General features: G+C 34.7%; 1 protein-coding gene across 1 annotated transcript; it reads left to right on the top strand.

Annotated features, from left to right (window-relative positions):
* Positions 1-1439: 1439 nt before the first annotated feature.
* ubtd1b (ubiquitin domain containing 1b) lies at positions 1440-16726 on the top strand. Its single transcript, XM_051124949.1, has 3 exons — positions 1440-1996; positions 14271-14498; positions 16175-16726. The coding sequence occupies exons 1-3, from the start codon at positions 1924-1926 to the stop codon at positions 16555-16557; spliced, it is 684 nt and encodes a 227-aa protein (XP_050980906.1). The 5' UTR covers positions 1440-1923; the 3' UTR covers positions 16558-16726.
* Positions 16727-16950: the final 224 nt, after the last annotated feature.

Here is a 16950-nt window from a genome sequence, read left to right as displayed (position 1 = left end):
GGAAACAGGCTTATAAATCATGCAGAATGAGTTTTTTTGAGAAAGTAAAAGTGTGCAGAGTCTCCTGTGAGGGCTAGGTTTAGGTGTAGGGCGATAGAAAATAGGGTTTGTACAGTATAAAAACCATTACGCCTATGGAATGTCCCCATAAAACATGTAAACACAACATGTGTGTGTGTGTGTTTCACACATTTGATTTTGAAGTGTAGATTTAACAAAAAGCAGCCACCTTTTTTTTTTTTTGCACATAAGAAAGCCTATGGCTGTGACTCCGGTTCATTATCTGCTATAGGGAAATAATGAGAAGAATAACAATGTGGAGTAAACAGTAAAACTGTTTGCACCACAACCCAGAGTGCTCATAATTAAGACAATACATTAAAACAACACGGTAAGACACCAATTTGCAATATCGAGCAGCAAAACAAGCTGTTTTGTACAGCTAAAAACATCTGGAGGCAGAACCAGAAGCCACGCCCATAAAATGTAGAAATGGCCACGCCCACTCTTACAGAAAAAGCTGGATATTTTAATCGTTAACTTATTCTAAACTATTTTCCACGTAGTTCAAATCATTTGTTGAGTTTTTTAGCTTTTAGACTCGCTTTTCTGATTGTTTTATTATTGGAGACTTTCCTTTAACACACGTACTGTTAATATACACTACCGTTCAAAAGTTTGGGGTCAGGAAGACTTGTAATAGTCTTTAAAGAAGTCTCTTATGCTCATCAAGGCTGCATTTATTTGATTAAAAATATAAAAAAAAACAGTAATATTGCAAAATGTTTTTACAATATAAAATAATGTTTTTTATTTTAACATACTTTAAAATAGAATTTATTCCTGTGATGAAAAGCTGAATTTTTATCAGCTGTTACTCCAGTCTTAAGTGTCACATGATCCTTCAGAAATCATTCTAATATGCGGATTTATTATTAGAATGATCAGTGTTGGATAATATCAACAGTTGTGCTGCCAAATATTTTTTAGGATTCTTTCATGAATAACAAGTTTAAAAAGTACAGTGTTTATTCAAAATAATAATAAAAGTAAATTATTTATTATTAACTTTTAATACACTTTTAATTATTAACTTAATACATCCTTGGTGAATAAAAGTATTAATTTCTTAAAAAAAAAAAAAAAAAGAAAGAAACAATAAAAATGTACTGACCCCAAACTTTTGAACGGTAGTGTACTTCTGTTGTAGTGGCGTGCAAACGACATTTTTAGGCGTTAAATCGCTTTATTGCACTGTAAAACAAACTGCAAATAAAGCTTACATCCAAACGAATATGTCACGATCAGCGGACGTGCAGTCTGTTTATTATACGGCAGCCTTTCCACGATTTTTGCGCGGAGTTTGCAGGCTCCTTCTATAGAGGAGGGGCTCTGCTCGAGTCACGTGTTCAGAGCGCGCCTGCGCGGTGCGCGCCAGTAACGTGAACTAGTTGGAAACACTAGTGAGGGGAAAGGTAGACTAGCGACAGATAAAGAACGGAGGCAGGTTCGCGACGCAGAAATGCTTTGAAATACAACAAAGCGAGCACGGAATAAGCCACGAAGCGCAAACACTAGCATCGCGGATGTTGTTTGGTTCTTTTAGACTGGATTTGTGAGTTGAGGATGAAGCTCGTGTTGTGGCTAGCCGCTGTAAGTTAGCTCGTGGGATCAAGCCAGAAATAACTAAACGCGACTGTCGTGTCAGACAACCGACAGACCCCCAGTCTGGAGTTCTGCTGAGTTTTGAGAGTGTTTTGGACCGGGGGACTTCGCGTACTGTTGATATATCACCTTTAGCACTGCGCTAGCCGTTTCACATGTAACTCGGTGGTGTTTCCGTTTGGGAACTCGAATGATATCCGAGCAGGAGAGAATCTAGAGATGCAGTGTTGAGATGTGGCCTGCGTTTGATTGACGATCATGGGAGGATGCGTGGGGCGAGAGCGCTCGGAGTCACGCGGACACGGCTCGAGGACGCAGAGGAAGCGTGGAGGTGAGACTCTTCTGCTCACTCGCTGCATCTGCGAGGCTGTTTTGCATGCTTGTTTCCGTGTACGGCTTTCTTGAAAACATGCAAATATCAGGTGCATCGACTTGACCTGGTGTGGGAACGAAAGGCACAGATCGTAAACAAACAGCACCACGATATTACCATGTTACAAGGCTTTTATGCGAACTTACGCTTGATATATGCATCAAACTATCATACGCTTGCCAGTGCATTTTTCTAAAGTTGTTGTTTTTTTATGCAATGATTTGCTGTACGTAAAGTTCTCGTTTTAATTAGTAATTATTAAATATATGCATATGTTTCAGATGTATCGAATCCCACAGTATATCTAAACAAAATTCATGCGCAGTATTTTTTCATGATTGTATTATGGTTTTCTGTGCGATGCATTTATAACCACGTAAATGCAGTTTTATTGGAATATAAGCAAACATGCTTTTACAATATGCATTTACTACGATATGTTAGTAATTTACTGTCTTTTGGGGGAAGCAGACAAGACTACCATGATTTGTTTCCATCTTGCATCAATCATTGCACATAAATATGTGAACTTACCTTATGTAGTACTCCTGTATGAGTATGTATCAAAAGTTTTTGAACGGTAGGATTTCTTCTGCTCACCTGCTCAAGGCTGCATTTATTTGATCCGAAGTACAGCAAAAACAGTAAAATTGTGAAATATTTTTGCTATTTAAAATAACTGTTTTCTATTTGAATATATTTTAAAATATAATTTATTTTTGTGATCAAAGCTGAATTTTTAAGCATCATTACTCCAGTCTTCAGTGTCATGTGATTTGTCATAAATCATTGTAATATGCTGATTAGCTGTTTTGTTCCAGAAGATCAGCATTTATCTATGATGCTGAAAATTCAGCTATGAAATTACAGGAATAAATTACATTTTAAAATATATTCAAATAGAAAACAGTTATTTTAAATAGTAAAAATATTTCAAAATTTTACTGTTTTTGCTGCACTTTAGATCAAATAAATGCAGGCTTGGTGAGCAGAAGAGACCTCTTTAAAAACATTTAAAATCTTACTATTAAAAACTTTTTTACTGGTAGTGTATAATGTACGTACTATGATATTCTTTGAAATGCATTGGCTGCCAGTGTAAATTCTGTGTCATATGAATGTAGTATACGTATCGCAGTGCAATTGTATTACTGTATGCTTTTTGTAATACCATTGTAAACTCAAAAATATTCACATTTCTGGTGAGAAATAATTTTTGGGAGCTACTAATGAAAGCACCACCAAAACCACCAACACCACCATGTTTTATCACGTGATGTTTTTTTGTGCATTGGTTATGATAACGCTTGAAATACCACAAATGCCTAGCATGTTAATCAAATGTTTATTCTTTCCTTAAAACATGCAAGTTTTAGTTGCATCTGCTTATAATCCTAAATCAAATGCAGTATGCAACACTTCTGCTTTTCCTCATTGTCGAAGTTCCACTTCCCTTTACTGCCACGTCTCTAACAATCATTGTTAATAGTTTGAATGTGAAATAAGGTGAGCACTTAGTCAGTACGGGCCTTTAGAAACATTGCCGGTTTTGTCCATTATCTGCTCAAATGCTGTATCTGTTTTTCTCCAGCTGTAAGCATGTTGGAGCTGGCAGTCGTGTCCCGTCTCAGGGCATGTCTCTGCATGTTTGCTCCATGTGACCGTCATGCCTGTTGTTTTTCGGCACTTTTCCATAAACTGTAGTGAAACATGATTGGAATAGAAAGCCAAAGACAGTTCATTCCATTAAAGGAAGGCATTGTATTACGTCAGTGACATGTGTTTGAGGTCTATCAGTGAAAGCCTTGTGGACGCAGACGTCTATCAGTGTATTGTAGAGTTATCTGTGTGTCTGCATGTTGTGTGTGTGTTGCTTTGAACAGGAGATAAGATTTTCATTGACACGTGGGCTGTGTGTTACATGACCGTTCCCAGAAAACAGTGCATCTCTCCAGTCCAGTCTGTCTCTGCAGCAGAGCAAAGTTGGGGAAGTTTATTAATTAACAGCAATTGCTTCTCAAGCCAGATATCAATGATAATAAAATAAATGAGCTGCAATTTAGATCACAGGTTAACTTTGCTTAAATAACAAAAACAGCACTGTTGTAAATTGCTGTTTTTATTATTACCAGAGAACAATTTGGGAAGTTCACAACTTTTAAAGAAATTTTATTTTTTATTTTTAGATGACAATTCATATTCATAAGGGTTGTTAGTTTGTGAATCTGTCTACACTATTATTATTATATTATATTATTATTATTATTATTACCAGGGCAAATCTTGAGTTCAAAACTTTAAAAAATGTTATTGTTGTTACTTAAGCAGCTTTGAACTTCTCTTAATAATATAAAATATTCATAAACCGATGATTTGAGTGGTTTTGACTCTAAACCATTTATAAGTTATTTGTTTGTGAATCTGATAATAAGACTGTTATTTTCATCTTTGTAATCATTTTTATTAGTAGTAGTATTACTAGAGTAAAATTTGAGAAGTTATCTTTTTAATTATTATTTTTATAGTTATTTTCAATATTTTCTTTTTAGAAAGTTTTATGCTTCTCAGATTTGCTTAATAATGAGGTCAAATATTCATAATTCATATATAAGACTGATTTGTGAGCGTTTTCGACTCAAATGAATCTGTTCATAAGTTATTTGTTTGTAAATCTGATTAAAAGACCATTACTGTTGTTATTATTATAGTAGTATTATTACTAGAACAAAGTTTGATAAGTTAAAATCTTTTTAAAGAATTATTATTATTGTTATTGTTATTTATTATGCAGAAAGTTTCATACATCTTAAACTTTGCTTAATAATGATGTCAAGTATTCATAATGAACACAGACAGATTTGTGCCTTTTTATGAATCTGTTCATGTTTTTTGTGAATCTAATTACAATACTATTGTTGTTGTTATATTAGTAGTGTTACTAGTACAAAGTTTGCAAATGATTTTATTTCTTCCCACCTTATGTTTTCTGTGTTTTAGCATGTTGAATTATTTGAATGCATAAAAACAAGTTGAATTTGTTCTAAGCTTTGTGTATTTTGTTTTTCTTATCAAGTGAAGGCATAAAACATTATCTTTTCATTAATAAAAATAATTTTTGGCAAATAAAGGGGATTTACTATTTCAATAAAAATATTAAAGAAATATTGCATTGTTATTCTTTAAATACGATTTTAATAATTTTAGTCGTAGTATTACGTACGTTCTGCTGAACAATAGTAATTCATTTCTGCCACAATGTCTTTAAGTTAAACCGAACTTTTATTTTGACACGTTGCCGTGAATATCTTAAAATTGTTAAAGTTCTACTCAAATGAAACGGTAGAATGCTCACGAAGTATTCTCAGAGCAGTTCTGAGATGTTGATCGTGCATTTAGGGCTTTATGAATTCCATTTTATTTAATCCCCAAATTTTAATTTTTCTGGTTCTGCTCAGCTCCTTTTTAATAGTAAATTAAATTTTATTAATAAAAGAGCATGTCTAATTATTTAAAATCATGAAACTTATGCAAGTTCATATCAATTTAATACAGGTTTAACAAAAATGACATGTTTAGGGCCCTATGAAATGTTTATTTTTTTCTCACCATGTTTTATTGTCATCAAATTCTGTGTTTTGGCATGTCTAATTATTTGAAAGCATACTTAATTTATTCAAATTTATTCTTAAAATTAAAACAGGGAAGAAATGTGGTGTGATTATACTCTTAAAAAAATAATGTTTGTTTCATTTTAGTAATAGTAGTAATATATTTCTTGCACAATGTCTTCAAGTTAAACCAGACTTTTATTGTGTCTACCTTTACATTTCTGTGTGTGCATGATATAACGCTAGTTTTCTTAAAATGGAACGGTCAAACGCTGAAATCACCGCAAGCGTCACACGCGCTTCAGTGCGTGTAGTAAACAAAAGCTCGTCTGCTCCGTTCATTAAAACAGAACATGCAGGATTCACATATAAATGTTAAATATTTTTTAAATGTAATATTTACAGATACTAGTCCGTGCGGTTTGATTGAAGTGTAATGACCTACTTTTGATTAATTCATTCACACTTTGACAAAATCCGTGACATAGGGCGCTATGTATTTATGTCCTCATTTAGTGAGACGACAGACGGGATGTGCTGTGTTTGTTGTTGTGGTCAAACTAAAGACAAACATGCATTTTTGCTGCTCTCTTTATTGTGTTGCATTTCGTGGCACGCACTTTCTCTCTAACATCGCTTTCAGTTTGACTGCATGTTCACGACACTTAACCAGTTACAGAACTAAATATCATAAAAATGATCTTTACCAGCACAGCAAACTAACCAGTTCTGAGCAAGAGGCGCACATCATTCCGTGATGCAGCGAAGGAAGCGGGACGATCTGGTGTTCCTGTAATGCGGGTGGGGAGGAGGAGGATCTGTCGCTGCTTGTGTTGGGTGTGTGAATGTAACGAGAGAATTACAGGAGAGGAATGCAACTTTATTCGGGACTCTAGAGCCTTAAGACAACAAGAGAGCTATTTCCATATCATTTGACTGGAGATTATATAAGGTGCCGAACTTTGACAGTCACACGCCCACGTTGTGGCACAAGACGTAATCATAACGTGAAATAAGCTCTTTGACCTTGGTCAAATGTTTTAGTCATTAACTAGATATTTCTATGGTCACGTGTTGTGACGGATTTTAAAATTTGGCGACTGTTCTTTAAGAATGTGCACTGTTTTGATTTGTGGCGGAGCGACAGCCAATGAAGTTGCGAAAGAAAGAAAAGAAACGGGCATCAATCGCTTGGCCTCTGGGAGCGTTTAGAGTCCCATTTGGAGTTCTTCACATTGTCAGTGGTCTCTTTTATTTGACCAAAGCGCTGAGTTGTAAACACAGCCATTTGTCTACATTTCTCTGCCTGTCACTTTGAAAGGCCTTTATTAGATTAACCCTATAAATCCCACTGAGGCTTATTTGATGCACACATTTCTAAAGCCTCTAATGATCAAACTTTGTTGTAAAACTTGTTTCACACACAGTCTACTCTTTGCTTTCTGTCGTCTGATTCACGCATGTTTTTGCGGTCAAATCTCGACTGATTTTTATCAAGTAAATGTGAGAATAACTGTAGTGATATTTCCAGATGAACACTGGATTGAAGCAGCTTGGCTTTACTTGATTCTCCATGAATCATTTTTTAAGTGTCAAATCTGATAATCAGGATCTTTTGAGAATCTCTGTTCCTCAGTGGAGGAATGATCTTTCCAAGCCTCCTCTTTTAAGGAACGTGTATTTGTTCATCTCTCAATCATCATAGGATTGCATTGCATTATACAGGGTTTATACAAGGTGCTTGAAGTACTTGAATTTGACTTTTTGAAGTTAACGGCCTGTAAACCCCTTGAATAGCAATATTCCTGAAAAGGTACTTGGAAAAGTGCTTAAATTGTTGAAAGAACTAAGTAGTAAGCGTTTAATTTTGTCAATAAGCACATTTCTTTTCACACAAAATTCAAACACAGTAAAAAAAACATACCTTTCTCACTTATTTCAGTGAGACAATTGAACTAAGCCAGGAGTAGTACTGACAGTATTGTGTAAACATGTCTGAAGACACGAAAAGAGGAACAGATGAACCGAATCAATTGAGTCATTTGCACTGGAACCACTCTGATTGATTCAAACTTGTGACTCGATCATTCAACCAGATCTCTTTAAAAGAGCCATTCATTTTAGAATTTCGACATCGCTTGTAACGATTTAAAAAAAACACCGCAAGATGATTCACTCCTTTAAAGCGATCCAGTTGGATCGTGAATCATTTGATTTCAGATTGTTTTTGTGAATCATTTTGAACACTGAATGAGTCAAATCAAAAGATTCACCATATGCGAAGTTCCGATATAAGTCAAACGATTTGTGATTCGCACTCCGAGTCCTGCTCTGAAATTTGGTTCTTCAGAGTGTGGATCACAAATCATTTGATTTAGATCGGATCTTCTGTTTGTGAATCTTTTGCTTTAGATAGAGTCTTTGGAGCAAGGAGCACGAATCATATGATTCAGATAGAGATTTTGGAGAGATTTCGTGAATTTTTTTTTTTTTAAACAGTAGAAAATATTAAGCCATTAAAGTAGTACAGTTTTAAAAACAAAACAAAGAAAAAAGCACATATACAGTTCCCTTAAGAAAATTAACAGTGGTTTTACTGCATTATACTTTGTAATACTTTAGTAGTAGTGCATTACCATTTTTTTTTTTATTAGTATATTTCGTTTTTTGTCTATTTCTCTTTTTTTTTTTTTTTTTTTTTTAGAATTTGAAATAGTAGACATTGTTCGAAAAGTGAGATCTCATTCAAGTCCTTGAAAATCAAAAAAGTAGTGCTTGAAGAGTCCTTGAGATTCCTGGAATTTCATTTTACAGTGTCTGTACAAACCCTGATTATGTTTGGATCATTTCCGTCTCTACTTACTAAGAGATATTATTAGAGATATAAGAGTGAAAACTGATATTTAGATCATTTTATGTCAGTTATAAGCATCAGAATTTCATCATATGAATATCAGCATCTGCACCAAATTGCCTGTTTCTGCTCCTTTTGAGTTTCTAAATAAAGCTGAGCTGTTTTTACTTCATGTTCTCATTTTATCAGACTTTATGAGCCATAAAAGCCATAAAATATGATGTTCTTCATGTTAAGCTGGTTTAGAGCACCAGACTTCCTGTACTTGCATCCTGCCTATGTTTTCAAATGCTGCTGATATTCATCCACTCCCTCCATCATTGTACTGTGAGGTGGAGTGAAGTGTTTTGGGTGGACCGGTGCTGTAAATCACACAATGTGTCCTGATGATTACTTATTACACCTTTATGCTATAAATAATACGTTTGGATGAAAGCCTTCAACAGTCGGAGCAGCATGAGGATGGGAAAGCTCCGAGTCATCTGCTATCTCACCATTAGTGTGAACTTCCTTATTTCTGTAGCAGGTTTATTACGGGAGGTGATTATGCAAGCATCACTAGTACTATTGTTCACACTATGGGTTATGGGAAGTTTTTATAAATGGGGTTTGATCAGATTGCTAGTAAATCTTCTAAACATTACTTATTGGACATTTGCATTCTTGTAGTATCTGTAGCCTTGCATAGTTTATTGGCTGTTATCTGGAAAGCCTTGTGTGTAAATAATATGAGGTGACATTATACTGTGTAGTGGTTGAGTGATGATATTTGGCTAATAAGAGTTGAAAATGCAACTTTGTCTAAAAATAGAAAGACAAACCATTACAATCAGCAAATATGCATTTCTATAATTTAAACAAGTCTTTTAATATCTAAATATCTAATAAACATTTAAAGCCACAAAGTTCACATATATTATTGGAGATTTGGAGTGACGACTGATCTTTATATCATTTTATGCAAGTATCTGCATATTGATTTACACTGCAAGCATCAGAATTTTTTATCATGCTTTTTGGTTATATAAATATTAGCATCTGCACCAAATTACATATTTAGGGTTTTTAGGGGTTCAAGCGCATAGCGCTGAAACCCTATTGTAGTTGTTAGAATGGCCACAGATCAGCGATCTCCACATAAAACTGATCGAGCAGATCAAACCGTAAGTCATAGAGACTTGACATCTGGAGGGATGGTGGTACTCACACCACCTACAATGTCACCAATGCTCGCCCCAATCGGCCTGACGGGGGCGCTACAGCGATCAAAAGTATGTAATCGCTCATAACTCCTAAATGGAATCCATGCCTCACGCCGCATAAAATGCACAGAAAGATTCTCTGGAGAGAGAATATCTATAATTATCAAAAAAAAAAGTTGAACTTTCAACTTACCGTGGCAAAAGGGCGTCAAAACATTCAAAAGGGGCAGGGCCACTTTTAGTAAAAAGCCTAACTCCTGAAAGTAATGAGGTGTTTCCTCCAAATTCAGGACTATTCAGGATTATGTAAGAGCTCAATCTGAGGTCACAGGAAAAAAATCGTGGAGCTTGGCCTATAAGAGGGGGAAAAATATCCTATGAACATGAAAACCAGTGTGCACGGTCTTGGTTTGGAGTGCTACGAATGTACAAGAACGTTTGCGTATCTCAGAAAACATGGCCGTCGTTGGCCAACGAACTTTGAGCACCTGTTAGACAAGGTTGACGAGGGCCGATCGGAACGAAACACGGTGGGCCTGTTCGAGCTCCAGAGGTCTGAGAGAAATGTGAAAGAATTCAGGCACTCGCATTTTTCAAGGGCGTAAATGATTGTATGTCATGCAGTTTTACCCACATGTGCGCAATATTCGTATTGTACGACAGAACTACGACATTCCGGACAACTTTACCTCTAGAACCACTGCTGTCAATCAAATCGTTTGTTAAATGATTGAGAAGATGTGAAAAACACACTTTTGCAGACTAGTTCTAGGTTTTTTGCTCAATCTGGGGGGAAAAAAACACTCCTGTATAATTTTCTAGACTCTCTAGGCCAATACTTATCATAAAAATGTTGAAATTTACCCCTTGGGAAGCTATAATGGGGTAGTTTAGAAAAGGGGCCTGTCCAAATTTACCCAAAATACTATAAAGCCTAAATGAAAACTCAAAACTTCACAAAACCCGCTGAGCACATGCGACAGGTGAATCTAAACAAGCGTAAGTTTTAAGGGGATCGAACCACAGCTGGCAGTATAACAGTTGTAAATGTTAAAAAACATCATATTTCAATATGACATTACCTGGATTTGCCAAAAATGCTTTTTTAATCATTCATTTATGTAGATACAGCCTTGCTAAATAATATGTAATGTCTTTTTCCTTGTATGCTTAAATGCCTTAAGTGTTTGAATCACTTTTTGCAGCTATATTTAATTTTTTTAATTTGTGAAAAATAGTATAAAAAACATTGTAACAGGATTATGTCGTTTTTTTTTTTTTTTTAATTGTTTCATTTTCAAATTAAAATTATTTCAAAGTTTAATTTACCCTAAAATTCAATTTGTTTATAATTATAAAAACAAATAAGGTTTCTCCTTAAATAATTTAGAATTTTTGTCATAATTAGTTTAAAGGCTGTATGGTTTTTATTGCTGCAATTATTATTATTTTAGGTTACTTACTATATATATATATATATATATAATTTTTTTTTTTTTTTTTTTTTTTTTTTGTATGTGGATTTTTTATTTTTTATTTTTTGGACAAAATTGTTGAATTATCACAACATTGATATATTGATTGAAGTGTAATGACCTATGGATATTGATTGAAGTAATTGAATGATGTAATTATTTGTTTTTGCTGTGATTATAGCCATTGCTTCTGACATGGCCAAAAAATATATATATGTATTTATTTATTTACTTAAATCTTACAGAATCAATCAGAATCAATGTTGATTTTTTTTTTTTTTTTTTTTTTTTTTTTTGTAAATTTGTTTATTTATTTTTTTCTCCCTCTTCTGTTTGTTAGTTTTTGAGAGCACACAATGGTTTTATTTTGATTTGTTGTAATCATTACTGTGTAATAGCATGTTTTCCTCCGGCAGTTTGGACCGACGAGAGAATCTTGAGCCGTTTCAGTCGGGTTTGAATCAAACACGGCTGCTTTTCTCTCACACAGTTTGCAGAAATGATTAAGCAGATGAGTGTTTGGGTCTTCTGAGAAATCTAATCCCGTCCAGATAGGAATGTCTGATGTTATTGTTTTCACAGCGCTTCTCATTTATTCCAACCCCATCTAATATTGTAACTTAAGATTCATTTGTTATTGGAGCTTAAAAACTATTGACATTCAGAAATATTGCTGATTGAAACATCAGTTGAGAACAGAACATGAATTGAGCTGATGATGATGATGATGAGGACGCTATTGTTTTCAGTAGAGCTGTCTTATAGCTGAATCATTTGTTTTGATGAACTGTAAATATATCATCTGTGCAACATCAACACTTTGACCTGATCTAAATGACTATTTAATAATAATATTTGTAGATGACTGTTGATATTGTGCTGTGTTTATTTCAGGCCTAATGCAAACATACAGAGTGTGTGTTGTAATCTTAAACGGTATGCAGTAATACGGGTTGTGTCCTGATCGCTAGTGCGTTCTGCTCAACGTATCGTTGTTGATTCAAAACAGCGGCTTTGTTTGACCAGATGACTTGAGGGTCAGGAGGTGCTGTTTGGAGTTTGCCTGCTGCCTTCGGGCTTGTTGATGGATGTGAGCTGGATGGATGGAGGCTGTTATTTTTTGACTGAAGTGATCAGTCATTAGGGAGGGCAGTATTTGCCGACAAACAGTCATAAATACACAACCTTTGCTCAGTCATGTAAATATGAGAGAGTGTCATTCACTTCTGCTTTTATTTGATGCTGAGCTTACTGTATTTCAAAATCATGTTTAAATTCATACTAACTAGCTGTTGAAATAAATATATATATATATATATATATATATATACACTGCCGCTCAAAAGTTTGAGATCAATAAGACTTGTAATGTTTTTTACAGAAGCCTTATTAAGGCTGCATTTATTTGTTCAAAAATACAGAAAAAACAGTAATATTGCAAAATGTTATTATTGCAATATAAAATAATGGTTTATACTTACTGAGCAGCAAATCATCATATTAGAATGATTCCTGAAGGATCATGTGACACTGAAGACTGGAGTAATGATGCTGAAAATTCTGCTGCGCATCACAGAAATAAATTATATTTTAACAGATATTCACATAGAAAACAGTTATTTTAAATCGGAATATTATTTCACAATTTTACTGATTTTACTGTACTTTTAATCAAATAAGTGCAGCCTCAACGAGCAGAAATATATATATATATATACACTGCCGCTCAAAAGATCAGTAAGACTTGTAATGTTTTTTAAAGACATCTCTTCTGCTTATCAAGGCTGCATTTATTTGTTAAAAAATACAGAAAATATTATTATTGTTATTAAAATATAAAATAATGGTTTTTATTTTAATATACTTTAAAATATAATTTATTCCTGTGATGCAAAGCAGAATTTTCATCAGCTATTATTCCAGTCTTAAGTGTCACATGATCCTTCAGAAATCATTCTAATATGCTGATTTATTATTAGGATTATCAATGTTGGAAACAGTTGTGCTGACATATTTTATATTGTTAGAAAACCTTTCTATTTTAAATAAAAGCTGTGCTTTTTAACCTTTTATTCATCAAAGAATCCTGAAAAAAAAAAAGTATCACAGGTTCCAAAAAAGTATGCAGTAGTAAAAAAAATATTAAGCAAAGAATATTAATGCGCTTACTGAGGCTGCATTTATTCGATTAGAAGTACAGTAAAATCAGTAAAACTGTGAAATAATATTCTGATTTAAAATAACTGTTTTCAGTGTGAATATCTGTTAAAATGTAATTTATTTCTGTGATCAAATCTGAATTTTCAGCATCATTACTCCAGTCTTCAGTGTCACATGATCCTTCAGAAATCATTCTAATATACTGATTTGCTGCTCAGCAAACATATCCGATTATTTTCTGTGTGAAAAACAGTTGTGCTGCCCCATATTTTTGTGGAAACTGTGATGCATTTTATTTTTCAGCATTCACAGATGAATAGAAAGTTCAAAAGAACCGCATTTATTTGAAATGGAAACCTTTGTAACATTATAAATGTCTTTTGACATTTAATGCGTCCTTGCTGAATAAAAGTGTTAATTTGTTTCAAAAGAAATTCGAAAGGTAGTGTATGTGTGTAAATATTTGTTTATAATGATATTTTGTAGCCATAGGTGACGAAATCTGCTCTTTCTACTGTAATGAAGTTGTTAAAAGTTTTCCTCACTAATATTCCACTACACCATAATCGTTTGAAAGCACTAAATGTCAATTCTTGTTTATTGCACTATTACTTTTACATTCCACTCAATCTCTTGTTTGTTGCCCAGTTAAGGCGTTCGTGAAAGTACTGATGGAAAATACAAGTGGAAAGTGTTTGTCGGCCTACATTGGTGAAATCGTACACGCCTTTGCTGTGGAACTGCACGTACGCTTGCTTTAAGTCTAACCTCATCATAATTCATCGGAATAGTAAAACTCTGGCATAACGGTCGAAACTAACGCCGTCTTTACTTTGATCCTCGTGAATCATCAAAGCTTTTATTCCAGGAAATGCTGTATGGCCTACAGTTTTCTCACATTAGTGCTAATTCACACCTCATCTGCGTCCGTAGGTCGTAATGAGCCGCTCAAGAAAGACAAGCCCAAGTGGAAGAGCGATTACCCCATGACGGAGGGCCAGCTCCGCAGTAAGAGAGACGAGTTCTGGGACACGGCTCCGGCGTTCGAGGGCCGTAAGGAGATCTGGGACGCCCTGAAGGCCGCCGCCGTGGCTCTGGAGTGTAACGATCACGAACTGGCTCAGGCGATCGTGGACGGAGCCAACATCACATTACCACACGGTGAGAGTCATGACACTGTGTGTTTGACCTGCTGTCTTCTGTGGATCTGGAGGAATGTTGACGCTGCTCTTTTTTGAATGAAACAGAAGCTTTGATGAGGTGCTACACTGTGCAATAGCCAAAATTTAAGTTGCCATTTTTCTGGAAAAAATTTGCACCTGGTAAATACTGAGTCAGAACACTTTAAATTAAACTGTTACATGTACTTACTACAGTAATGACAGTAAATGATGCATAATTACATGCAACTAACCACAAAGCAAACTATAATCCTAACTCTCCTAACCTAAAGTGCATGTTGTTAATTAATATTACTTAGTACTTAATTGCACGGTAATAAAGAGTCCTAAAAATGCAATGTAACACAAAATTGCACTGAAAGAAAAAAGTTGCATCACACAGTAAAACTAAAAACATGTATTTTACTTTGTCATTCCATGTGAATCCTTTAAATTTGAACATAAAATATACAAATTATAGTTTGTGTTCATTATAAACAGTGTTTTTCATAAACAAGCTTAAGTGAATTTAAAGTGAAACTGAACTACCAGCATGTGTGAAATGTGCTAAACAAATAAGGCTGACTTGCCTTACCATGCCTATCGGCCTGATCTGTGTTCAAGCTGAATGTGAGGAGAGATTAAAAACTGAAATTCAAGAAATAAAACATTTCTGTACTAACACACAAACCAGTCATTTCTTGTTCTTGTTGCATTGACCAATATTTACTGTCATTTACAGTACATGCAAAAAAGGAAGCGTTTGATACAAAAGTGAGAATTTGAGATGATAAATCTTGTGGAGTGGAGAATCTTATAGGATATTATTAAATTTACATTATATGCACACATTTCATTTGTTACTAATCCAGTTTAATTTTTCAAGTTTAATTTTTCTGAATTCCTTTTTAATGTTTAAATTAAATCTTATTAATCAAAAAGTATGCCTAAAATTATACCCTAAAATGTCATTTTTTTTTTTTTTTTTTTTTTTTTTTTTTTTCCCATTTTAATTTTTCTGGATTTTTTTTTCCAGTTTAATTTTTCTGAATTCCTTTTTAATGGTTCAATTAAATCTTATTAATCAAAAAGTATGCCTAAAAATATTCCTTAATGTCTTTTTTTTTTTTTTTTTTTTTTTTTTTTTTTTTTTTTTTTTTTTCTGGATTTTTTTTTTTTTTTTGTCCATTTTAATTTTTCTGGATTCAGGTTTTTTATTTCTTTACCAGTTTAATTTTTCTGAATTTCTTTTTAATGGTTCAATTAAATCTTATTAATCAAAAAGTATGCCTAAAAATTGAATTCATAACAATGTAATGACACAGACACACGCAGAGCATACAGGATTCATAATTAAAGTCTTTTTGTGGCTTAATATTGTAACAGTTTGATTTAAGTGTATTGACCTACCTTTGATTAATTCATCCAAACTAACCAAATCTAAAACATCTTTGACTATTTTAAGTAAAAAAAAAAAAAATTGTTCATCAAATAAACATTAATCCTTTTAAATACCCTGTTGTTTTTATGTCCGGATGGGAAGTTTTTACCATAATGAAGAACTATTTAATGACATGAAAACAAAAGAAATGATGGCTCACACCAACCCTCATTGTTCAATTCGTCGCACTTTATTTCCCAATCGCTGATGGTTATTTGTGTTTTCGATCCCTGTAGGATCCCTGACGGAGTGTTACGACGAACTCGGCAACCGTTACCAGCTCCCGGTGTATTGCCTGGCCCCGCCCGTCAATCTGATCACCGAAAGAAGCGAAGAAGACCTGTCCGACAACCCCGAGCCCCCGACGACACAGAAGAAAGAGTTCCAGCTGAAGGTGCGTCTCTCCACCGGCAAAGACGTGCGTCTGAACGCCAGCATGAGCGACACCATCGGCCTGCTCAAAAAGCAGCTGCAAGCTCAGGAGGACATCGACCTGGCCCACCAGCGCTGGTTCTTCTCCGGAAAGCTGCTCACGGACAAGACCCGCCTGCAAGACACCAAGATCCAGAAGGACTTTGTCATCCAGGTCATCGTGAACCAGCCCACACCAAACCACTAGGACGGAGCGGACGAAGGGATGAAGGACCAAACGCAGCGGCTGGAAGAACGTCAAATCGCACAACGTCCTGCTGTTTTAAAATAAAAAACGAACGCAGCGGAAGTGCCAACGTGAATTTGGTAGCGAAGCACACTGATTTGAGTCTCTCGACTATGCATATCCTGCAAAACGGTCCTCTGAAAACGCTCTCTGCCCTTTTAAGATAATCGAACTCTAGCTTCATTTTGCACACTTGAGAATCCTAGAATAGTTGTGCCTTGGAAAAAAAAAAAAAAAAAAGAAAAGAAAAAAAAGAGTAGATGGTTCCCAAATGCTGTTTTTATTTCGCTTACTGGGCACGATCGGTCACTTTTCGCACGCTTTGACGTCTTTGAGCACAACAGAACTTTCTAT

The sequence above is a fragment of the Labeo rohita genome, chromosome 12 (genome assembly GCF_022985175.1).
Source record: "Labeo rohita strain BAU-BD-2019 chromosome 12, IGBB_LRoh.1.0, whole genome shotgun sequence".
NCBI classification, from domain to species: Eukaryota; Metazoa; Chordata; class Actinopteri; order Cypriniformes; family Cyprinidae; genus Labeo; species Labeo rohita.
Note: the sequence above shows the minus strand (reverse complement) of the source record. Positions and strands in the feature narration are given on the sequence as shown.